We start from the raw sequence: 26,834 nt of genomic DNA, 5'->3' as shown, positions 1-26,834 counted from the left end.
AAAGCGACACAAATATTAGATTATAATGCATTTTGCCAAGTCAAGCTAGCATTTTTCCCCTCACATTTAAACTGATAAATATAAAAACGGAATGAGCACAAGACTAAGGTACCCAATGACTGCTTATTTGTGCAATCTGTACTCCAAGGAGAAGAGAGTTACAGTAGGATATTCTGCAACATGTCCTAATTAATGACAAGTTGCTACTATCAAACAAATAGTAGATTACTCCACTAGTGTACTTCACACTAATTTTCAGGATGCCAGCAGTCAAAATCCCCATAGAGGGAATCCCAAAAAGTCTGGTATGTATACTTACATTCCCCCTACCCCTCCCTGCTAGATTTGAACTTGCGAGCAGGGCCCTCCTACTATCTGTAGCAATCCAGTTTATAATTGTAAAGTACAACGTAACCTTCTGCGCTGTATAAGAAACTGTAATAAATAAAATAGTGCTAAATAAAATAGTGTCTAAGCTGCCTAGACCTATTCACGCCCCCCCCCCCACCCCACACACACACACATACACAATACATTTCAGAGAGATCCTTGATAACATGACAAGCAGACAATACTGTCAGCAGAACAGAAGATGGAGGAGTATTAAAATCAGTTCTGTTTTTATGCATAGCTGAAAAAAAACACCTTAGTAGATCCCAGACTATAAGTCTCTTTTTTCACTGAGGCCTTTTCACTTTTTTCCAGCAAAAAAGTCATTGGTGAAAAATGCATAAAAAGGGTGTCTTAAGCCCCCCAGGGGGGGGGGGGGAATATATCGCTCAGTGTCCCGTTTGCATCAGCGACCAGAGATGGTCGCTGATGAAAAAGAAACTGCCGGGGGAGCCCGGCAGTTTAAATCAGCTGGTCGCAGGAGCATGTTCCTGCGACCAGCGACCACTACGGGGGAGAAAACGGGAGCGTACACCCGGCAATATATACCCGGTGCACACTCCCATCACGGGCAATATGGTCGCTCAGTGACCATATTGCCCGCGATATTAGACAAAATCGCCCCCGTGTGTACACAGCCTAAAAACAGGCACAATTTCATCAGCAAAGTGACAAAAACTTGTGGCTTGGGGTATAATTCGACAATCCAGGTGTATTTTGCCATTTAACAATTTTTTTACTGTGTGAAAAGTCCAATTGATAAGGGCAAATCCACATTTACTTTAGGAGAAAAGAGCGGATTTTTCACGTGGCCAATACATATTCATATTTCAATTTATGGAACAGTAAAGTATTTAATATTTACAATATTCTAAATATAATTAGTATCAGATGTGCCATTCTGACCAAATTTATTTTCAATGTACACTGCTGCCTTATTTGATATAGTATATTTTCTGGAACTTTCTACATAAAAATTACAGAAACCTAAACAACATTACTCACTTTGCTCTTGAGTTTGACGAGGAAGCGAATGCAGTAAAGTGACTTCACACGGAGGTTATCAGACAGTGATGTGTTTACAGCAATCTGCATAGAGACAAGCACAACAACGTCATATTTACCATGTTGCTTCTTTTATTATTTATGCTACATGTCTGTTACTTTTAAATGCTTAAGCCAACAATTATCGTTAGTTTGTGTAAAGGTGCCCACACACGCACCGATCCCGGCATGCGTTGTGGGCTTAACTAGCACACATAGCATCGCATCGTATGCCTTGTGCATGCGATGCGATGCTATGTTATAAAAAGCTAGTACAAAAAGTATGTGCAGCGCATACTTTTTGTACTGTGCGATGAGGTGCCGCGGGAGCGTGCACCCCATCGCATAGCATCGCAGCGCCGGGATCGGTGCGTGTGTGGGCACCATTAATCAGATGGGATCATTTAATTACACAAAGAAAAAGGTCCAATCAATATCAGATAACACGCAAAAAAAAAAAAAAATGAAACAATGTCCACCACCTATCAAGAATTTTTTTTAGTTAAGATGTCAAAAATTATTTCTCCCAAATATCTTGACTTCAACATTCAAGCAGAATGGCAAGACTCCGTGTGGTGGCTATGGAGGGCCAGTGGAAACCCATCACATCACTTGACACTTTTGGACCCGTAGAGCTGTGCACATTAACCCCTTCCCGACATTTGACGTACATTTACGTCATGGTCGGGAAGCACTTCCCGACACATGGCGTAAATGTACGTCATGGATTTAAACTGTCACCGCGTCCCTGACAGCAGACATGTCCGTGCATGCCCAGGGGGGGCTGCGATGCCGCCCCCCCGTCGGCGATCGCTGTGATTGGCTGTTCAGTGTGAACAGCCATTCACAGCGTTTTCCTGTGTCACCGGCGAATAACGTTCGCCGGTGACACGGGATCAGAGGTGATTGGTGCTGTAAAGTACAGCACCAATCACCGCGGGGTGTAAGGGTGACACTGGTGTCACCCCACCTCACCCCGCCCGCCCCCAAAGGCCGTGATTGGTCCGTCGGACCGACGGACCAATCACAGCCAAGGAGGGGGATTTAAACTAACGGTGACTGCACTGCAGACGCCATTCCGGTCTGGAATAGCGTGCAGTGCGGTCACCGTACCCCCCTGCCGCCATACTGACCAGAACCTTGCTCCATACTTACCTGATCGCTGCTTCATCACTGCTTCCTGGATCCTGTTGCTACTTGTGCCTTCCTGTGCTGTGAAATTGTGCTGCTGCAGTGTAATAGCTAGATAGAGAGATAGATAGAGAGATAGAGAGAGATAGAGAGATAGAGAGATAGAGAGAGATAGAGAGAGATAGAGAGAGATAGAGAGAGAGATAGTGTCAGAGAGTGCTATATTTTGTGCTGCTGCAGTGTGATATAGTTATAGATAGAGAGAGAGAGATAGAGAGATAGATAGAGAGGCCTAGTGACAGAGTGCTATATTTTGTGCTGCTGCAGTGTGATAGTTATAGAGAGATAGAGAGAGATAGAGAGAGAGAGATAGAGATAGTGACAGATTGTGCTATATATTTTTTATATAACTGACTGCTGCCCCCTCCTTTTGTGCTGATCAGTATAAATTAACTGATCAGCAACTTTTTGGGGGCGCAGGTTTTTTTTTTATATATAGATATACCTGTCAGTGCTGCTGCTGCAGTGTCATAGAGTGATAGATAGTGAGAGATAGAGAGATAGAGAGAGATAGTGACAGAGAGTGATAGAGAGTGCTAAATTTTGTGTCTGCTGCCCCCGCCTTTTGTGCTGATCACTATATCTGAGGTGATCAGCAACTTTTTTGGGGGTACAGAGGTTTTTTTTTTTTTATATATATACCTGTCAGTTGCACCAAAGGTTGTGCACCTGCTGCACCTCACTGGTAATCAGTGTCGCATCACTGATCACCTTTTTTTTTGTGTGTGTGCTGTGGGGTCTTTTTTTAATTTTTTTTTTACACACACTGTGATTTTGTGGGTGTCCTGTGGCCGCTGTGCGCTGATCAGTGACGTACATCACTGATCATCTTTTTCGGCACAGGGTTGATCTATTTTTTTTTTTTTTGGATCAAATTCCTGTTGCCTTTGAGCGCTGTTCAGTGACAGACGTTACTGACCAACATCTGTGCTCAATTTTTGGCGCAGGACCTTTTTTTTTTTTTTTTTTTAACCCCTTACATTTTTTATTTTTAACCCCTTCATTTTTTTTTTTTTTATTGGTATAAAGTATTTTTTTTTTTCTGCACTACATACACACTACACACTACATACCCCCCGGATTGAAATAAAGTTTGTACCCCCCCCTACACTATACACGTGTTGAAACATTTCACTACCAGTAACACAAAAATAAAAATGGCATCCCAAATGTCCTCCCAAATGTCCTCCCAAATGTCCTCCCAGTCATCCAGGAGAATGTATTCAGTGGAGGAGGCATATGCCATGCTTGCTTCTGACTCTGACACAGCCAGTGATGCAAGCGGGGAATTTGAAGGATTTGCCTTAAGCTCCTCTTCCTCCTCTGGTGATGAGGGACCCCCTCAAAGACGCCCCCGTAGAGCAGCTGAGACCCCCCCCCAATAATTGATCTCGTATGGACCCCACCACCAGACAATTTTGAGCCCCAGGTTCCTGAGTTTTTGGCCATGCCAGGAATCCAATTTGATTCCACAGGTCTCAGAGAAATTGACTTTTTCAAATTATTTTTCTCTGATGATTTTATAAATTTAATGGTGGACCAAACTAATTTATATGCCCAGCAGTTTATTGCTCAAAACCCCACGTCATCATTTGCTAGGTGGACCCCTGTAGATGCAGTAGAGATGATGACGTTTTGGGGTCTGGTGTTTCATATGGGCATAGTAAAAAAGCCAGAAATTAGGCAATATTGGAGTACAGATGTTCTGTACAGTACTCCATTTTACCGTATGGCCATGACCCGGACTCGATTTGAGACAATTCTTAAATTTATACATTACACCGATAATGCACAGTGCCCACCCAGAGATGATCCCACCTTTGACCGGCTATTCAAAGTCAGGCCGGTCATTGATCATTTCAGTGCCAAATTTGAAGAGGTGTACATCCCTGAAAAATGTATTTGTATCGACGAGTCCCTTATACATTTTAAAGGAAGGGTTAAATTCCGCCAGTACCTTCCCAGTAAGAGGGCAAGGTATGGCATAAAAATGTATAAACTGTGTGAAAGCACCTCAGGGTACACCCACAGGTTTAGGGTTTATGAAGGGACGGATTCAAGAATTGAACCGCCAGAATGCCCCCCCTCCCTCGTAGGTGTTAGTGGGAAAATTGTCTGGGATTTAGTGCACCCCTTCCTGGATAAAGGTTATCACCTCTATGTGGATAACTTTTACACCAGCATCCCCCTGTTTAAGGCCCTTGGTTCAAGAGGTACAGCAGCTTGCGGTACTGTGCGCAAGAACCAAAGAGGCCTCCCAAAAACGCACATTGCCCAAGTAATGAGAAGGGGTGAAAGCAGGGGAATATGCAACGAAAATATGTTGTTGGTCAAATATAAGGACAAGAGGGATGTCCTTATACTGACAACAATTCACGGAGACAGTACCACCTCCATCCCTGTACGAGGTACCAGTACCCACACCTCCAAACCTAATTGTATCCTGGATTACAATAGGTACATGGGCGGAGTGGATCTTTCAGATCAGGTACTGAAGCCGTACAGTGCCCTGCGGAAAACAAAAATCTGGTACAAGAAGGTGGCCGTGTATATCATCCAGATGGCACTGTATAACGCTTACGTGCTATTCCGTTCTACCGGCCAGAGGGGGACATTTATGCACTTTCAAGAGGAAGTCATAAAGGGCCTAATATTTGGGAACCAGCAGGCAGAGGGCCCCAGTACTTCTAGTACTGGTCCCCGTATTGTACCAGGGCAGCATTTTCCTGATGAAATCCCCTCCACTGGAAAAAAGGGCAGGACACAAAAAAGGTGCAAAGTTTGCTATAAAAAGGGAATAAGAAAGCAAACTATTTTCCAGTGTGACACTTGCCCCGACAAACCCGGCCTATGTATAAAGGAGTGTTTTAAAATATACCACACATCTATGGAATATTAGGTTCATAATTTCACCGTGCTTCGGGGGTCTTGCTAATGCCACATAGCACCCACCATTCATTCCACCAGAATCTGAGCCGCAAAATCCAAAAATCACTCCTTCCCTTCTGAGTCCTGCCATGCACCCAACTGGTATTTTTTGGTCACATGTGAGGCATTGCCGTACTTGGGAGAAATTGGGGCACAGATTTTGGGGTGCTTTTTCTCCTTCATTCCTTGTGAAAATGAAAAATTTTGAGCCAGAACTGCATTTTTGTGTAAAAAAATGTAATTTTTCATGTTCACTGCCCACTTGTATCAAAATTGGTGAAACCCCTGGGGGTTTGAAATGTACACTATACCCCTAGATGAATTCCCTGAGGGGTGTACTTTGCAAAATGGGGTGACTTGTGGGGGGGTTCCACTGTATTGGTGCAACATAGCACCCACCATTCATTCCACCAAAATCTGTGCTGCAAAATCCAAAAAGCACTCCTTCCCTTCTGAGTCCTGCCATGCACCCAACTGGTACTTTTTGGTCACATGTGAGGCATTGCCGTACTTGGGAGAAATTGGGGCACATATTTTGGGGTGCTTTGTCTCCTTCATACCTTGTGAAAATTAAAAATTTTGAGCCAGAACTGCATTTTTGTGTAAAAAAATGTAATTTTTCATGTTCACTGCCCACTTGTATCAAAATTGGTGAAACCCCTGGGGGTTTGAAATGTACACTATACCCCTAGATGAATTCCCTGAGGGGTGTAGTTCGCAAAATGGGGTCACTTGTGGGGGGGTTCCACTGTATTGGTGCTTTGGGGGTCTTGCTAATGCGACATAGCACCCACCATCATTCCACCAGAATTTGTGCTGCAAAATCCAAATATCACTCCTTCCCTTCTGAGTCCTGCCACTTTTTGGTCACACATGAGGCATTGCCGTACTCGGGAGAAATTGGGGCACAGATTTTGGGGTGCTTTGTCTCCTTCATACCTTCTGAAAATGAAAAATTTTGAGCCAGAACTGCATTTTTGTGTAAAAAAATGTAATTTTTCATTTTCACTGCCCACTTGTATCAAAATTGGTGAAACCCCTGGGGGTTTGAAATGTACACTATACCCCTAGATGAATTCCCTGAGGGGTGTACTTTGCAAAATGGGGTGACTTGTGGGGGGGTTCCACTGTATTGGTGCAACATAGCACCCACCATTCATTCCACCAAAATCTGTGCTGCAAAATCCAAAAATCACTCCTTCCGTTCTGAGTCCTGCCATGCACCCAACTGGTACTTTTTGGTCACATGTGAGGCATTGCCGTACTCGGGAGAAATTGGGGCACAGATTTTGGGGTGCTTTTTCTCCTTCATACCTTCTGAAAATGAAAAATTTTGAGCCAGAACTGCATTTTTGTGTAAAAAAATGTAATTTTTCATTTTCACTGCCCACTTGTATCAAAATTGGTGAAACCCCTGGGGGTTTGAAATGTACACTATACCCCTAGATGAATTCGCTGATGGGTGTAGTTTGCAAAATGGGGTCACTTGTGGGGGGGTTCCACTGTCTTGGTGCTTGGGGGGTCTTGCTAATGCGACATAGCACCCACCAAAATTCCACCAGAATCTGAGCTGTAAAATCCAAAAATCACTTCTTCCCTTCTGAGTCCTGCCATGCACCCAACTGGTATTTTTTGGTCACATGTGAGGCATTGCCGTACTCGGTAGAAATTGGGGCACAGATTTTGGGGTGCTTTTTCTCCTTCATTCCTTGTGAAAATGAAAAATTTTGAGCCAGAACTGCATTTTTGTGTAAAAAAATGTAATTTTTCATGTTCACTGCCCACTTGTATCAAAATTGGTGAAACCCCTGGGGGTTTGAAATGTACACTATACCCCTAGATGAATTCCCTGAGGGGTGTAGTTTGCAAAATGGGGTCACTTGTGGGGGGGTTCCACTGTCTTGGTGCTTGGGGGGTCTTGCTAATGCGACATAGCACCCACCAAAATTCCACCAGAATCTGAGCTGTAAAATCCAAAAATCACTCCTTCCCTTCTGAGTCCTGCCATGCACCCAACTGGTATTTTTTGGTCACATGTGAGGCATTGCCGTACTCGGGAGAAATTGGGGCACAGATTTTGGGGTGCTTTTTCTCCTTCATTCCTTGTGAAAATGAAAAATTTTGAGCCAGAACTGCATTTTTGTGTAAAAAAATGTAATTTTTCATGTTCACTGCCCACTTGTATCAAAATTGGTGAAACCCCTGGGGGTTTGAAATGTACACTATACCCCTAGATGAATTCCCTGAGGGGTGTACTTTGCAAAATGGGGTGACTTGTGGGGGGGTTCCACTGTATTGGTGCAACATAGCACCCACCATTCATTCCACCAAAATCTGTGCTGCAAAATCCAAAAATCACTCCTTCCCTTCTGAGTCCTGCCATGCACCCAACTGGTACTTTTTGGTCACATGTGAGGCATTGCCGTACTCGGGAGAAATTGGGGCACAGATTTTGGGGTGCTTTTTCTCCTTCATACCTTCTGAAAATGAAAAATTTTGAGCCAGAACTGCATTTTTGTGTAAAAAAATGTAATTTTTCATGTTCACTGCCCACTTGTATCAAAATTGGTGAAACCCCTGGGGGTTTGAAATGTACACTATACCCCTAGATGAATTCCCTGAGGGGTGTAGTTTGCAAAATGGGGTCACTTGTGGGGGGGTTCCACTGTCTTGGTGCTTGGGGGGTCTTGCTAATGCGACATAGCACCCACCAAAATTCCACCAGAATCTGAGCTGCAAAATCCAAAAATCACTCCTTCCCTTCTGAGTCCTGCCATGCACCCAACTGGTATTTTTTGGTCACATGTGAGGCATTGCCGTACTCGGGAGAAATTGGGGCACAGATTTTGGGGTGCTTTTTCTCCTTCATTCCTTGTGAAAATGAAAAATTTTGAGCCAGAACTGCATTTTTGTGTAAAAAAATTTAATTTTTCATGTTCACTGCCCACTTGTATCAAAATTGGTGAAACCCCTGGGGGTTTGAAATGTACACTATACCCCTAGATGAATTCCCTGAGGGGTGTAGTTTGCAAAATGGGGTCACTTGTGGGGGGGTTCCACTGTCTTGGTGCTTGGGGGGTCTTGCTAATGCGACATAGCACCCACCAAAATTCCACCAGAATCTGAGCTGTAAAATCCAAAAATCACTCCTTCCCTTCTGAGTCCTGCCATGCACCCAACTGGTATTTTTTGGTCACATGTGAGGCATTGCCGTACTCGGGAGAAATTGGGGCACAGATTTTGGGGTGCTTTTTCTCCTTCATTCCTTGTGAAAATGAAAAATTTTGAGCCAGAACTGCATTTTTGTGTAAAAAAATGTAATTTTTCATGTTCACTGCCCACTTGTATCAAAATTGGTGAAACCCCTGGGGGTTTGAAATGTACACTATACCCCTAGATGAATTCCCTGAGGGGTGTACTTTGCAAAATGGGGTGACTTGTGGGGGGGTTCCACTGTATTGGTGCAACATAGCACCCACCATTCATTCCACCAAAATCTGTGCTGCAAAATCCAAAAATCACTCCTTCCCTTCTGAGTCCTGCCATGCACCCAACTGGTACTTTTTGGTCACATGTGAGGCATTGCCGTACTCGGGAGAAATTGGGGCACAGATTTTGGGGTGCTTTTTCTCCTTCATACCTTCTGAAAATGAAAAATTTTGAGCCAGAACTGCATTTTTGTGTAAAAAAATGTAATTTTTCATGTTCACTGCCCACTTGTATCAAAATTGGTGAAACCCCTGGGGGTTTGAAATGTACACTATACCCCTAGATGAATTCCCTGAGGGGTGTAGTTTGCAAAATGGGGTCACTTGTGGGGGGGTTCCACTGTCTTGGTGCTTGGGGGGTCTTGCTAATGCGACATAGCACCCACCAAAATTCCACCAGAATCTGAGCTGCAAAATCCAAAAATCACTCCTTCCCTTCTGAGTCCTGCCATGCACCCAACTGGTATTTTTTGGTCACATGTGAGGCATTGCCGTACTCGGGAGAAATTGGGGCACAGATTTTGGGGTGCTTTTTCTCCTTCATTCCTTGTGAAAATGAAAAATTTTGAGCCAGAACTGCATTTTTGTGTAAAAAAATGTAATTTTTCATGTTCACTGCCCACTTGTATCAAAATTGGTGAAACCCCTGGGGGTTTGAAATGTACACTATACCCCTAGATGAATTCCCTGAGGGGTGTAGTTTGCAAAATGGGGTCACTTTTGGGGGGGTTCCACTGTATTGGTGCTTGGGGGGTCTTGCTAATGCGACATAGCACCCACCAAAATTCCACCAGAATCTGAGCTGCAAAATCCAAAAATCACTCCTTCCCTTCTGAGTCCTGCCATGCACCCAACTGGTATTTTTTGGTCACATGTGAGGCATTGCCGTACTCGGGAGAAATTGGGGCACAGATTTTGGGGTGCTTTTTCTCCTTCATTCCTTGTGAAAATGAAAAATATTGAGCCAGAACTGCATTTTTGTGTAAAAAAATGTAATTTTTCATGTTCACTGCCCACTTGTATCAAAATTGGTGAAACCCCTGGGGGTTTGAAATGTACACTATACCCCTAGATGAATTCCCTGAGGGGTGTAGTTTGCAAAATGGGGTGACTTGTGGGGGGGTTCCACTGTATTGGTGCAACATAGCACCCACCATTCATTCCACCAAAATCTGTGCTGCAAAATCCAAAAATCACTCCTTCCCTTCTGAGTCCTGCCATGCACCCAACTGGTACTTTTTGGTCACATGTGAGGCATTGCCGTACTCGGGAGAAATTGGGGCACAGATTTTGTGGTGCTTTTTCTCCTTCATACCTTCTGAAAATGAAAAATTTTGAGCCAGAACTGCATTTTTGTGTAAAAAAATGTAATTTTTCATTTTCACTGCCCACTTGTATCAAAATTGGTGAAACCCCTGGGGGTTTAAAATGTACACTATACCCCTAGATGAATTCCCTGAGGGGTGTAGTTTGCAAAATGGGGTCACTTGTGGGGGGGTTCCACTGTATTGGTGCTTGGGGGGTCTTGCTAATGCGACATAGCACCCACCAAAATTCCACCAGAATCTGAGCTGCAAAATCCAAAAATCACTCCTTCCCTTCTGAGTCCTGCCATGCACCCAACTGGTATTTTTTGGTCACATGTGAGGCATTGCCGTACTCGGTAGAAATTGGGGCACAGATTTTGGGGGGCTTTGTCTCCTTCATTCCTTGTGAAAATGAAAAATTTTGAGCCAGAACTGCATTTTTGTGTAAAAAATTTAATTTTTCATTTTCACTGCCCAGTTGGACCACAATTGGTGAAACCCCTGGGGGTTTGAAATGTACACTATACCCCTAGATGAATTCCCTGAGGGGTGTAGTTTGCAAAATGGGGTCACTTGTGGGGGGGTTCCTAAATTTTAGCATCTTATGGTGCCTAGAAACCTACATGGTGCCTAAAAAATAATCTCATAAAAAGGAGGCTCCAAAATCAAGTAGTTGCTCCTTCTTATATGAAGCCTGTGGTTTGGTCAACGTGCACACTAGGGCCACATATAGGATATTTATGAAAACAAAAGAATTGGGGGAATCAATTTTTAGTCACATTTCTCTAGTAAAATGTACTGTGTTCCTTAGAAAAATGTATTAAAATTGCAAATCTGCAAAAAAAATGAAATTTTGAAATTTCACCTACACTTTGTTTTAATTCCTGTGAAACACCTAAGGGGTTAACAAACTTCCAAAATGCTGTTTTGAATACTGTCAGGGGTGCAGTTTTTGAAATGGCATCATTTATGGGGGTGTCTCACATACAAGTCCCTCAAAGTCACATCAGAACTGAACTGGTCCCTAAAAAAATCAGTGTTTGAAATTTTCTTGAAAATTTGAGAATTTGCTATTCATATTGTAAGCCTCCTAGTGTCCAAAAAAATTAAAAGGAAGTTGAAATAATGATGGAAACATAAAGTAGACATATGGTCTATGTTAGTTATTAACTATTTTGAGTGGTAAGATTATTTGTCTCACAAGCAGAAAATTTAACATTTTGCAAATCGCTAAATTTTCCATTTTTTCACGACATTTTGGTATTTTTCACAAAAAAACACAGACTGTATCGACCCAAATTTACCACTAATTTGAAGTACAATGTGTCACGAAAAAACAATCTCAAAATCACTGGGATAAGTAAAAGCAAAAAAAAGTTATCCCCACTTAAGTGAGACATGTCAGATTTGAAAAAAATGGCTCTGTCAGGAACGCAAAAACTAGCTCTGTCAGGAAGGGGTTAAAATGTACATGGTATAAAGTTTTTCTAATTGTTACAAAATGAAATATAAGACTGCAAAACCAAGCTGCATAGCCGTTTAGAAATGCATAGCCGTTTAGAGACTGAGGGGTGAATTTATGAAGCTTGGAGAAGTGTTATCTATCCCCATAAAGAACGTTATGAGCAAGGTGATAATGGTTCAGCCAATCAGCTACAATATGTAAATTGACAGGTAAGAGCTGATTGGCTGAACCATTATCACCTTGCTCATAACGTTCTTTATGGGGATAGATAACACTTCTCCAAGCTTCATAAATTCACCCCTGAGGCAGGAAAATGTACTTATCACAGATTTCAGCCTATTGGTCATGATGCGCTACATACAGTATACTGCATATCAATTGTCATCAGACAAGATGAAGACAGTCACTATAACAACGGTCACAAAAAATGTAGACAAGAATAATCTGCAATCAGGAGGGTACATAGCACCAGTATACAATAACTGCTGGTACACTGTGTATATTAACCAATGTATTGAGGAGGAACAAGATGTGCTGGTACACTTCATGAAACAAAAACAAAATCAACAAATGTGTTGTCCTGGCCTTCAAGAGATAAATGTTTTGTTCCATTTATTGACATCCTCTGTGTAACGGAAGGGTCATCTATCCAAGAAAGTACTGCTGACACTTAAGGGAAATTACAGACCATTACAACAGGTTCCAAAGAAGGGATAAATAATGTGATTGTTGACTTAACATAAATTATGTTCAAATTTTAAAGTTTCTTTGTTAATGATGTATGAGATTAAACGGAGTACCATGCTGATTTTTGTGTGTTAGGAATGTATACCTTTCTTAAACACCTATAAAAATTGGTATATCTAATGTCAATTGAATCTAGTGTTTTTAATTCTGTTAGAAAAACCTGCATTTTGGCCATAACGCAAAACATGAGGCAGATAAAGTAATTTGGTTTGGATTTTTGAATGTGGGAGGAAAAAAGTTACCTTAGAGGTTTAAAATTTTGTGGTGATTGCTTAATAAATACCCGTAATACTGACTGTTTATCACTCTCCATTTTATCACTTTTGAAGCTTAGTGCATCTGGCCCAATGCCCTTTAGCAACTGCATACACATACGTTGCATCGATGCAATAATGAGGAACATTGACTGCCAAAGCGAGCCTATGGTGATGCAGACTGGCCACAGCTGTAGCGACGTTTCTCTCCATAGATGATTGCAGCTGAAGGAAGATACATGCCCTGAAATGGCCGTCACTCCTGCAATTCTGTAGTCTTTCCGTTACCTCTAACAGTTCTCTGCCTGTCAATCACTCTGCAAACAAAGCCTCCTTTTGAGCCGCATTGCAAATGGTACATTGGCATGTGCGCTGCAATCTCTTGCATAGTCAACATAATAATGCACACGCAGTTGGCAGTAACTTCAATAAGGAGGTGTAATTTTGCACCTTGGAAAACCCATGAACTTAAGAATTTAGAGATTGGAGGGGGCTGCCTCATAGCTAAATTATATATGCTCTCCTTGCATTCAGATTGTTATGTTCAAGATACATAGCAGGCATAAATGATTATAATGTAAAAAGTGCCTTCGAAGTAAAGAAAAAATATATATATATATATATATATATTTAAAGTTAAATAAGTACCTCTAGACAGAAGTGAATGACCTCTGCCAGGTAATGAACAATCACTGACACTTCACTTTCTATCATCTCATCAAAAACTTCCATTGCTTCACATGCCTGCACCTGAGAAAGAAAAAAAATGGTAAGACAAAGGTTACCAAGATCCATCAAATTAATACTCCTGTGAAAAGCAAGGTGTGCAATAAGTTTCTGGGTGCACAAAAAAGTACTATATTATAACATTATATTTTTTTAAGTATTCCCCAGAGCAGTATATGCCCATGTCTTTTACATGCTGGATGAAGATCTCCCCCGCAGCTTTCCTAGACACAACACTAAACCCTTTCTTCACGTGCTTGGTTTGTGGAAACCAAAGAATTGCAGGGCACCAGGTCTAAACTGTGCTGCAAATGATCAAACTACTGGATGTGTTCATGGGAAATAAGATCCACCACTTCCTAGAACTGTGGGCAGGTGCATTGTCATGGTGGAGAAGAGCAACATAAGACAGCACCTAGAGATGGCTTCCAGTGCTTAGTGGCACTGGTTGGTGTACTAGTTTCCAGTGGTGGTACGTTTATGCACAAGTGCTATGGTAAGCTACTTGACCACAAAAAAACACTGAACTGATGTGGCAGTGCCCCTTCAAATGGAGACCACAGTCTTGTTATCGAAACTGTAGATCCAAAATTCAACGCCACTAAAGATGATCTCCCAGATCGAGTTTGAGTGACTGCCATCAAACCTGGCCAGCATGTTTCAACACTAATTCACCCAAGCCTCACACTGATAGGGCACTTAAAATACAGAACCCATGCTCAGGCCTACCTTTATATGGAGTATCGAGTAGATGGATCCCAAGCATTTCTCGTTCTATAACTGTGCCACAATCAATCTGGAGTCCACTTAAACCAGAGCCCATTCAGCAACAATGTGGTCCTTTGTGATGGTGGACAAAGGCAAACCCCAGCACTCCTATTCTGGGATACTTCACCATTTAATACTGATATTCACATTTTATATAAAACTTTCTCTATATGGTTTTATCCATGTCTTTTTTCACATTTTTTATTTTTGTAACACTGAATAGCTGCTTTCACTTACCTGACACTTCATTGCTATCTTTCATTTGTGCAATGCCCTGCACCCCAGATTTGAACACCAGAGTGCTATGGACTTGCCCAACAGAGTTGACTTGGACGTTGGTAAACAAGCCCATATCTTTGAACAAATTTATACCAACACACACTTATATGATATTTATTTGCAATATACATTGTAATTTTGATTAGTACTGACCGCAAAGTACAATATACCTGCATCACCTTTTGTGTAATACTATAAATATCAGAAAGTTAGTACCCTCTCTATACAAGCAGTTAGGGTGTGCAGTATAGAACCTCTTTTCCTATACAGTCGAAAAGATGATTGCGGTCACAGACAACTCTTGTACTTCTAGAAGATCATGGCTCTCCAGATAGCTCTGTTGAGCTCCATGAGCTTGTGAAAGAAAGAAACATGCTGAGAAGGTGTGCAGAGTTTTTTTATATACGGTTCCGCGCCTTGACATTTCACTAGAACTTTAATCAGCAATTACAGTTCACGATCGGTCAGAGTCTACGCTACCTATGCATTGCACATCTAGAAAAATGTATTGCACCCCTAGAAAAGAGTGAACATTTCCAAATATATAATTGTACCAAAATCACTGGTTTGCTTTTGTAAATGCCTAATTATATAACTAACACACACACACACAATGTATAGTAAATTGTTGTAGAGCTTGCCTAATGTTTGTAAAATATATCTCCAAACGTTTAGAAGCCATAGCACCAATCATGTCCCAGAGTAGGGCCCCAATATCAAAGCATGTCACACAGTAGGGCCCCAAATTGAAAGCATGCCACTCATAAGGGCCCCAAATTCATAATATACTTCCCAGTACAGCTTCTCATCACAAGAACAAACTGGAGAAGAGCAGTAGCCAGACAATGGTAATGCGAAGGCTGCCATGCAATGGCAGGGAGACAGACCAGAAAACAGCCTGTTGCCGACATCTGTCATAGGCACAAGACAGAGCCAAACACTCCTCATGCAATTAGCATGCCAAGCCTTTCCTTTAACTCCAACTTTAATTAGCTTTTATTGGGCTATTGTAAAACAGACATCGGGACTAAAACCTTGGTCGCTGTGGCAAACTTAAACTCAAAATATTCGAACCCTGACTTGCTATGATGATTGTTTGGGTAATCTTTATGAGGCAGTTGATGAACTTTCAGATGACTAGCCCTGCTCGACAATGAGAACTTAAATAAATTTAGTAGATAACAAAGAACACCAATAAGCAAGCAATCAGTTTTAAAACGTTACCTCATTGGTCTGTATTAGTTGCGTGATAGCAGTTACTAACTTTGGCACCAAGGGCCTCAGTAAATTCTGTAACAAAATACAAAATATAAATAATACAGTAATTTAAAATAAAACAGTCAGAGTAGTAAATATTTATCTCAGACATAGAAAAAAAAAAAAAGAAGTGGGTTGGATGGCACTTACCGTTTCATTACCAACCAGTTCATGAACTATACTGGTGACAGACTGGATGGTATAAAAGAGAACTGGACCATTCTGAAGATCACACAGTGTCTGATTGAAAAGTTTGATCAAATCGGGGAAGTGGGGCCGGAAAGTGTCAGCATTGATATCCACTGCGCAGCGAAGAAGCAAGAGACCAACCTGAAAAGACACACTTGAATTGTGAAGACAAAATACACTTAAAATAATGAGCTACAATTAGTATCATCAAAAATGTGAAATGAAAGATGAACCTGTGAGAGAAAGCAGGTAATATGCAGTCAACATTCACTGCTTACTGGGCCTAGCAAATGAAATCTGAAAAAAAGGTCACACACACACAATGAATGGTGTTGGCAGAACTTTGAGTGTGAAATGTTATTTTGGGGAATTGAAAATTCTTTAGACTGGTTTTCCTTTGATTAAACCCATGTGCCTAGTTTAGTTCAGCACGAACAGAGACATATGAAGGTAAACAGAAGGTAGGGAATATGAGATCCAAAAACAGATGAGTCAAACAGCTACTTACATATGTGTTGCACAAAGATATGCAAATGCCTCCACACTTCTGGAACCCATTAATATACTCATAGACTCTCCCCTAAACTTCTTTGAAAAATTTTTTTTTAGTAAAACCATGTTTGCTTTTCCCTCCATACTTCCTTCAATGGCACCTAAGCTTTAGACATTTTCTTGTTCTGCTCATTCATTTATTTTGTTAGGCACTGTTGCACCATATAAATGATATTAATAATATTATTTAATACTGCATAAAATCAGAACACTACCAAAAGGAAAAAGAACGGTAAAAAGATCTCAAGATCTCATATTCAATGGTAAAAAGGAAGACAAGTTGGTAATACAAATGTGAGAATAAAAACAAGTTATCTGTCAAAATACAACACAGAGAAAGACTCCAAAACACATGGAGAAAAAACACCTCCGACCAACTCAAGTGAAGTGGCAAGTGATTAAAGGGGTAGAAGTATTAATCCTGGTAAAGTGATGAAGTGGTGATAAAGAAGTACATGATAACGTACTAGCCAATCAGCTGTGTTTGAAAAATGACAGTTCTCACTTTACCAGGTTCAATAAATCTGCCACTAAATGCTAAAAACTCACCTGTCTCTGCTCTGGGATATCACTGCGGGATGCCTGCAGCACAAACTGGATGAACTGTGGCCAGCGCTCTAGCTTCTCACTCCTCAGAACCACTGCAGATAGCTGTGCAAGAGCATAGCGAACCTTCTGCCTGAAACCATCAAGGACATATAGACATAAATGAATGAAACAGGATCCATCCACAGGAGGAAAATCAGAGAATAAATGAAAACACACAATTTGTATAAGTAGCTAACCAATAAGTAGCGTGGGGCGGTCAAAGGTACACTTGAAACCAATTCACTATAAAAACTGTTTTTTGTTTTTTTTAAGTACAAAAACTATTTACACAGTGCGATAATAAGAATCAATTGTATCACAATCATGAAATTAATTGGTTAATAACCACTTAGTTGACGCCTCCCGGGAGACATCAACCATACAATATAGGGTATCTAGATACTCAAGAAAATGAATAAGTGCTAAAACAATCTTAAATTAAAAAAATAGTCCAGCTCATACTTTTTTCTAATGACCATTGATAGTGAAAAACAATTGCTATATGAAGGTAGCTGAGCTGTACTTGATGGCAATTTTCCTTTAAATAGGCAAATATTGAATGGTTGGCAGGCAATGTAACTTTTTGGTAGGTAATTGCTCAAACAAGGTCACATTAAAAAGTCTCCCGTTAAATGAGTAATTGATTGTTACAAGTTTGTGGCATCTGGAATTGTCTCAAACGGTGCTTGTATAAGATTGCCTCCTGTCTGTGGTGGGACTCGCACGGTCCGGCAGCAGCAGCTGCAGAGCGGTGTAGTTGCTGCAGCGCTTACACCTGGCTGTCTGTCCTCTGCCCGGCTGGTAGCTGCAGTCTGATAGCGCTTTTTTTAGCATCAGGTTTAGCCACATAAAGCTGCTAAACCCGACTAAACTAACAGGCGCATCATGAAAAGTTTCAAATGGGTAACTTCGCACATTTCAGCTTGTCACCATCATGGGGTGCAAGCTGAAATGCTGACGTCGGCAGCTGGTCGCAGTCGACAAGAGCAACAATTGAATAGCTCCGTTGGATGCTCTGGAGAGACAGCTTCTGCTTCGACTGGGCCTACTAGTTAAAAATAGCCTCTTGGCGAGACCACCTACAATGAAACAGGGACTGCAAAATCACTGCATAACTTGCTGCCATTTACTCCTTACACCTCCCTGTCACCGTGTGAAATCATGTAATTGAACCCCTAGACAGAAGTAATTCAATTGCTGTTGCCAGACGATGCCAGACGATGTTGCCAGACGATGAATACAATAACTCTGTGGGTGGCAATGATACATTAAACCCCCAACCCTCCCAAGAATAAGAGAAGTACAATTAAAAACTAGTAGCTCTTAATGTATAATTTTGTCCAAATGGTTTGTGCCACTTGAATAAACGATCCCATTGAGATTGGCAATGTACCTGACAGCCATCAGTGCAATAAATGGGTATATGTATGAATGAAACTTACTCTGTTTCCCTTGTAATAGCTTCTAATAGAAGAGACTTCACACTAGAAGGAGATAAGGAGTTGAAGGTTAAGGAAAAAATATATAATGTAAAGAAGCTAAAGCAAAACATGTAAAATAGAAGTAAAGTGAATAACTATTGTAGATTTGCATCTGGGCTGCTTTAATGTTCACTGCCATTTAGAGTGGACATAAGACTTTTGCTAAAAAAATAATTGTGCATATCGTTTAGTGTGTAACCACTAGTTAAGGTGTGCTCTCGCGGATCATTAACGATAATGCTGGATCCTGACGATCCCTGGATTAACCACCCTACTACCAATCTACATCCCATTGTAAGTATACACTCCAGTGTCCACTGCTGGATGAAGGAGAAACATATGATTACATAATCGATAGAAGAGGGGGACATTACAACACAAAGGAGTTCCTTATACTTACGCTTCTTGCTGCTCCCCAGGCATCATTTTCCATCTTTTTGTTAGCCGCCTACGCAACAAAACTGCTGCGAACTGCCGAATCTGAGAAAATGACACATATGATCAGTTTTCACATACTGTAGGTTTCAGGCTTGAAAACATTTTCAACACATTTTGTGCCCTTTTCACATCATGGAATCAAAATTTATTTCTTTAAGATTTCTCACCAGTAATCAACACAACCAAAACAAAAAAGTCCTTCAATTAAATTTTTCTGCAATCAAGTACAAATAAAAAAGGGCAATAAATTTCACAAGTATTCCAAAATATGGCTCAATTACACCTAAATAAATCATTGCGTAATCAGACATTTTCTAAAGTGTTATAATTAATTAGGAGTCCGAGAGTTGTGTAGAGCTGGTTTTCACCATTTGAAAACATCTTTATGTTAAAAAATAAGTCAATAAAACATGGTAATGCAATAGATTCAATGCACTTTTTGTTCCAAGTTACATGGAAAAAGTTTGAAGGCATCTGCAAATCTGCTTATTTTTACAGAAGTGTGAAGTGTATTGGATGAAGGGGATGCCTTTAATAAGGTCATCACACCCCTTGTTGTGCAGTGTGTCACCTAGACTCTTCCCTCAACTACCACACACTTATTTTTTACTGAAAGTGTAAAATCAGCAGTACCAGCAGACAGGGCCGTACTACCAATGTAGATTAGATTAAATTAGGACTTCCACAAGCCACTGTAGCAATGCTGGATCACCTGTTAGGTGATCAAAAGGTCTAGAAGCCAATGTACAGTGGTGAAGATCCTACCCATCTTTCCCTCTGCATATTATGCTAAGTGGCGCTGGTGTCTTTTCTCTAATACCTGAAGGACTGACTAAAGAACACGGTGAGGCCGTTTAAGAATACTCCATTAAGACATACATTTAAAAATATATATACAAATTTTCTTTAATCAAGATTCAATAGTAGATGTTTTACGTGTAGGGTAGATCTACCTATTTAGTATTTTATATTATGCCAAGATTTCACTTGTAGGTCAATATTAAGTTTCAAATCATGCACATTTTTTTGTTGGGTATCAAATTATTATATTCCAGTTATAGGTTTAATTGCATCATTATAATAAGCCAAAAGTTCTGTGCAGTTCAACTTCCAGGTAATACAGATATAACTAAAAGATGCTAAACAATATCTGAAAATCTTTAAAAGAAGTTGATTATAGGTTTTTGCAAATACCTGTGGGTCTTGTGCACTTCGTAGTACATCACACAATGCAGGGATTATTAATGGGTCCTTGGCGGCTTCTTTCAGCTGAGCAGTGGCCTACCAGATTGGAGGAAGAATGAAGTATGATATACCAGCTTACAAACAGTGACAGAAAATGGAGCGTGAATGTAGAGATGTTTCATTAGCACAGCTTTCTTAGTATAGACACATTCATGAGTAAAGAAAATTAAGTAGTATGTTTGGGATGGCAGATGCTTTTTGGCTTTGGAAGTAGAAGCCAACTCCAGAACATGGCGCAGAGCTCTGTACCTTTACGCCAGTGGCAGAGTTGGCATAATGCAGTTGAAGCAAGGCTGAGGTAATTAGCATCCCAGAGCTTCTATAACAGCGCTCCAATTGGTAATTGTTTATATACACTTATGATCGATTAAAGAATCAGAATCAACTTTATTGGCCATGTGTGCTTGCACTAGGCATTTCTTGTGGATTACAGTGTTGCATCAAGCAGGGATGAAATGGGGGGGGGGGGGGGGGAATAGCATACATTCCATTGAGACATTATACACATTACATTGAGAGCCTTTAGACATCACATGCCCGCCAAGCTGCACAGCGCCTAGTCAGCCATCATCAGCGCCACTGGTCGTTGCAGCAGCCAGGTAGGTAGCAATATAAGCAGGGACAGTATAGTTATCTCACCAGGAACACGTTAAAGCATACCAGTACACCAAAGCAGATTAAACCAATGTCAACAAAAGTTACTCAGACATCATACATAGGTCTGTGATCCCATAAGGGATAAATTCTGATTGCCTATGTATTTCATACTGTAAGCTAAAGCTTTACAGACATGTGAATGTATACTATCCCTAAATCAGACCATATAGCCCCATTTAGTGCATACCAGACACGCAGAGGCTAAATAGATGATTGGGTGACCCCTTTCTACTGTTTTCTTTAAGGGCACATTCACTATTACAAAGTATCGCATCATATGAGGTCATTTTGCATCCGATGCATGCGATTCCACTCACCGATGTTGGTACAATAATTCCTAATTGCAGCACTGAACATCTCCGGATCCAATGCACAAGGAGTCGTGCACGAGATCAGTATCATAAGTAAAGGACATACGATTTGACACTTCTCACATGAGCTATCTGGCCGATGCGTTGAAATTGAAAATGTAGAAAAGGACCAAATTGCACTAGTGTAGGGGGGGGGGGGGGGGGGTGCCTTAAAGGCTAGTTGTTAACATTTCTAAAACAGTACATTGCACTATAACTCATCTAAGATGTTTATAAAGGATGCCATGTACAAAGTATAGCTGAAAGCAATGTTAGATCAGATCATCACTGAGCTCAGGTCAGAGTGTGGAGTGGAGCTGCTGCCCAGAAGTAATGGAGAATGTCGGGCCGGGTGCCCCCTTCAGAACTGAAGACTGGCGGTAACAGACTCCATCGCCTCCAGTTCCTTAGCTGCATCAAAACACTAATCCTAAGTACTTCACACACCCTGAGCCAAATGTAATAGGATGAGACTTTCAAAAAGTGAGAGATTTTGGGGGAGTTTTCCCCTTTTTTTTTTAAAGCAGCAATCAATTACACAGGTGGATTTTGCCATGTAATTGATTGCTGCTTTCAAAAAACATAAGAAAACTCTCCCAAAATATCTCACTTTCTGAAAGTCTCACCCTATTACATTTGGCCCTTTGTGTTTTTTTCTGAATATTGGGTGTAAGCTCACAACATAGGGAAAATTAGCAAGGAAGGAACAATATGAGGGATGCTTGCTATGCAGCCTTATGCTTATGTGACAAAAAACAACAACATAGTACACTATTTGCATATTAAGAACCCTGTTTGAGGAAATAGCACAATAGTGGTTGGGCAGAGAAGCACACCAGACTTCTCATATTACCTTCAAGCTTCACTAATCCTACCCTCAGCCCACCTCGCTCCTCCTTGTGCCCCCACCCCCATGTGGGCCTGAAATGATTTAATGGTCGCCGACCATCAAAGGATTTCTAACTTGCTGGCAAATCTAAGTGAGTCTCTGCAGCACCCAGCTCCGATAAACAGACGGGCAGCTGATGTCTGGTTAGGCCAGTCGCACACCCCCAGAAGCCAGATGCCCGCCCGCGTTCTCATGGGGATGCCCAGCATTTTCCTGAGGGGGAACCCAGTGTTTTCGTCACTCTCAAACCCCCCCCGGTGGTGCGAAACTATGCAAGTCTCCGAAGGTGCCCACACAGAAGAGGGGTCCGGAAGAAGCAAGTGGGCGGCCCCCAGCCACAGGGGGCCCCTGGAAGCTAGAGACGGCACCCAATTTTTACATAAATATACCAAATATAAAATATGCAAAGTGTCCTGCTCCTTTGAGGTCTTACTATGAACATTTGAAATCCAAATAGATAGCATATATTGTAATACCTTGATGGAGACTGTGTGGGCTAGAAGTGTCAGCATGCCTTAGGAGCCTAGGCCAAGGTAGGTGGAGTGTTCCACTGCAACCAGTAGCAGCTGCAGAATTATAAATATGTGGGATGCAGTGAAACGCCATAATATATGGTGTCTCCCCACTGATGGCGAGGACTGGTGGTGTATTGATAAACGTTCCATGAGGATATAGTTGGAGAACAACGGTGTAGAGAGAGTATAGGCAGCCATCTACCATCTTCTACAGGCAGCACTCCAGATGCTGTGGAACTACACATTACAGCATGCCTTGCCACAGTACTGCTGTTCGGGTATGCTGGGATGTGTAGTTCTACAGTAGTTGAGGTATGCATTTGATGTTGAGGGGATTCCTAGGGTTAAAATAAAAAGGACATAATATACAGGTGCACAGTATTAAGCTGGGTACACATAAGACCAAGCAAGTAGCTCACCAGCTGTTGTGAAGCTACAAGCCCCAGTATGCCTTGCAACATATTTGCTATTAGGGAATGCTAAAACAGTGGCAATGCATGCTGGGATGTGTAATTTCACAACATCTGGAGAGCCACACATTGTCCATGTCTGCACTAGGCAATATATCAATAGATGTCAATTCAGTAGTGTGGTGCAGACTGTAATATACAATGCAATGAAAACCAATGTAGCAATAAAGATAACTGTAAACAGTGTATCAAAGAATGTGTGTTTATTTATCAAATAAGTATATATGGTGTTTGATATATATATATACACAATGTTAATGTTTTGTTCTGGATTATAAATCAACAGGTGGACCTACCAGGTATCACTCTGGAAGGACCCTTAAGGGGTATAAGGGTATCTTTTAGTGATCCCTTTTACCATAAATCCCTCAACCTGGGACCTATGTCACTGTCAGGTGACCGCAGTGGTCTCATATTGGACAGTGGATGACAGAAGGGAAGGGATATTGATGGGATGTTGATAGAAGTGACTTGCCGGTGAATCTCTGTAGGAATAGGGATTTTTCTGGATATACAGTACAATTGAAGTCTTTAAATGGAAGGAGTTTGTCAGCAAGGAGCCATGTCCCGCTAGCTTGCCGTTTACCCTTTTTGATGTCAAGTGTAGCATTTGCCTGATTCTGTAGGCCACTGTGTGGTCCATGCAGCCGCACGTACCCAGCCCGGCTCCACAGGCACAGGCTGGGATGTGACTTCTGGGACACCGGTCTCGCAAGATCGCGGCCATTCCGGAGCGTGTTACCACTGTGCCTGTGTGCTCAACTCCTCTGACAGAGGAGACTTTGCCGTATACTGGTAGATTAGTTGATTAGGGTGCTGGTGGGTTAATGTCGGTCCCCAACACTTTTCAGCCTTTGCGGTCACAAGGTCAGAGTAGTTGAGTTACATTGGTTTCCATTGCATTGTATATATTACAGTCTGAACCACACTACTGAATTGAAATCTATAAATATCCTATTGTTTTGAGATAAGACCCCTCCACCAAGCTTTCTGCACTAGACAATACGCCATTCAATACATCTAGTGTATACCAGCCATGTCGCTGATGACCCACACTCCACACGTCATTAACGACATCCTCCATTGGCCCTGCATGCCGGGACGGTGGAAGACATTGCTAGTGAGGGTCAGTGACAGTGCTTCACAACAAGAGTAACTTTGGACTAATTAAGAAAACTGGAAACTTCATTAACTAGTTATTGGGGTGGAGGGAAGGGGGGTTGGGTCAGTAGTTCTCATTGTTCATACAATAAATATTGATGTGCAAATGGTTTCTCGGTGACAAGTGTATGCTATGCTACGGTGCTATGGTGACAAGAGGGCTGTCACTGGAATTTATAAATGGTGTTTCATAAGCTCCTCCTACCATATGGATTGTCTCTTGTTTTTTTCAGTGTAGAATAAACATAAATTTTGTACAGTCAAGTGTTTCCGCTAATATCTTTTCAAAGGGTGCCACACCCTGTACATATTAGACTATTGAATTCCCCCTGCCCTTTTGCCTGCAGCCTTCAGGACCACTGACCCCCGCTGTGCCAACAGATGCTGAGCTCTATGCATACTGCGGCTGTCAGCTCTTCCAGGTGCCCCCAGTGTCACCCTCCCCTGTGCAACCGTATGCAGTTAGTGTGGAGGAGCCGCCAGCAGCCACTTTACTGACAGCTTGGGAGGAGGAAGACACCCATGAACTACACAATGCGAATGCCCAGCCAAACCCAGACACAGCCAGCTCACCCTACCCAGTAGAGTTATTAACAAGCTGGGGCAGTTGCCGCACTCCTGCTAGGGTCAGTCACGAGAGGTGGCATGCACTGCATACTGCTGGTGGTGCTCCTGGGAGCATACAAGTGATCATGGCTAATGCTGCTCTCTCCCCCACCACTGGAGAGGCAATGTGGGCAGTACAGCAGGGTGACACTTCAGTACATGACTGGGGATGTTTTCCCACACATTCTGGGGGGGGGGGGGGGGGGGCAGTTTTGTTACAAGTGATGTGCATCTCCTCCTGCCCCTCCCCACCAGGGTCAACTGACAGATACCCCTTTCCTGTGACCTTCCTCACCCTTCATTGCACCCCCATCACCACTCTCTCTTCCAACCCCATCCCAACCCCACCCTGGGCCCTGAAACAAGGAGTGCATGGCACTGCAAGCTTTTTTAGCTGGAGAGAGCAACATTTATAGTTGTGACCATGTGCAATGTGTGTAATCCTGGTGCAGTGTGCAATTTTTTTTTTATACATTATTATGTTTTTGTTTCCAATGTTTGGTTCCAATGCCCTCCCCATTGAAAACTGTGCCCTGCACGGTGGTCAGCCTCCTGCCCAAATAGATAGACACTCAGTGGATGTGCAGACAGAATAATTAATCACACCCAAAATAAAGAGAAACACATGTAAAAAGGAGAGTTAAGGTCCATACACACCGGGCGATTATGCCTAGCATGTATGGACAGCGATGACTGCTGTCATCACTGGGGGGAGGAAGCCGTGACGCTGATCAGCTTTTTTGCTTTACATGCTTTAGGGGCCCATTTATCATGATCGCATTTACAATGCGATCTGGGCGGAATATTACCGCCCAGGATCGCATTGTAAAATCCAATCATTTCAGAGGAATGTATCATAGGAGTCCGTCCCTGCGAAGCCCTAACCCGGAAGGTCAGCGCATGCGTGGTTATGCGCTGACCCCCGCCGACCCCTCTTACCGCACTGCCCTGCTCGGGCAGTGCGAAGTGTAGCCATAGGCTACAATGAGCTATTGCCACATTACAATGGCGATAGCCCAGGGGTGCGATGCCGGGCTGACCGATGTTAATACATCGGGCAGCTTCGCATCCCCCATAGAGTCCTATGGGGGATGCGGCCGGCGGCACAGCAGGGAGGATCGCATTTGGGGGATACTAAATATTTGCGGTGAACCCCCGAAAACATCCAAATATTGCTTGATAAATGTGGCCCTTAATCCTCAAACATATTGGGCGGGATTCTCTAACAACCAGCGCAGCACATCGCCGGCACTTGCAAGAGTTAATAACCGCATATGCAGTAACATATGCGATTATTAACGCCAAGGCGATGGCCGGCCATGTGCTGCGGGTCCCCACTCCCTCCCTGCACCCACAGCCAGCTGTGTGACAGCTCCTTTTCCTCCTCCCTGCACCCGGAAGCGGTGCAGGCAGGCAGGAGATCACTGGTCCAGGCAGCACAGCAGGAGGCTGCCCGGACACAGGTGAGGGAGGGCATCGCGGATCGGCGGGGGGCGCGAAGGGAAGCCCATAGGCTTCCATGGGGTTACGCCATCTAGAACTGGCATAACCCCCGCAGTGAACCCCCGGCGGTGGGGCTTTGCTGCATATGAAAATGCGGTAAAACCCCCGTTTTTTTACAGCATTTTCAGTTTGGTGAATCTCGCCCTGTGAGTTTGCGAGCAGGGCCTTCCTACCTCTATTATGGTTTGCCCAATTGTAAAGCGCAATGGAACTTGCTGTGCTACAGTATATAAGAGACTGCATAAATAAATTTAGTCAATAAAGATAAGAAAGTAAACATTGTAGTACATCATAGTAACATACTTCAAAAGAAGGAAGGCAATTGTTGGCATCTCATGGATGTCAA

The 26,834-nt window shown here is 42.4% G+C and overlaps 1 protein-coding gene across 2 annotated transcripts in view; it reads right to left on the bottom strand.

Annotated features, from left to right (window-relative positions):
- The window catches only part of IPO4 (importin 4), an 87,527-nt gene that overhangs the window by 60,107 nt on the left and 586 nt on the right, over positions 1-26,834 (bottom strand). For both annotated transcript variants that reach the window (XM_083188023.1, XM_083188032.1), the window contains exons 2-9: positions 20,287-20,373; positions 19,055-19,134; positions 18,616-18,657; positions 17,135-17,264; positions 15,995-16,174; positions 15,812-15,877; positions 13,463-13,564; positions 1,396-1,479 (exon numbers count right to left, since the gene is read on the bottom strand). In XM_083188023.1, the coding sequence (XP_083044149.1) occupies positions 1,396-1,479; positions 13,463-13,564; positions 15,812-15,877; positions 15,995-16,174; positions 17,135-17,264; positions 18,616-18,657; positions 19,055-19,134; positions 20,287-20,373 (771 nt within the window). The remainder of the gene's footprint in view (positions 1-1,395; positions 1,480-13,462; positions 13,565-15,811; positions 15,878-15,994; positions 16,175-17,134; positions 17,265-18,615; positions 18,658-19,054; positions 19,135-20,286; positions 20,374-26,834) is intronic.

This window comes from Crinia signifera, chromosome 1, assembly GCF_055691185.1.
Source record: "Crinia signifera chromosome 1, ASM5569118v1, whole genome shotgun sequence".
Taxonomy (NCBI): domain Eukaryota; kingdom Metazoa; phylum Chordata; class Amphibia; order Anura; family Myobatrachidae; genus Crinia; species Crinia signifera.
Note: the sequence above shows the minus strand (reverse complement) of the source record. Positions and strands in the feature narration are given on the sequence as shown.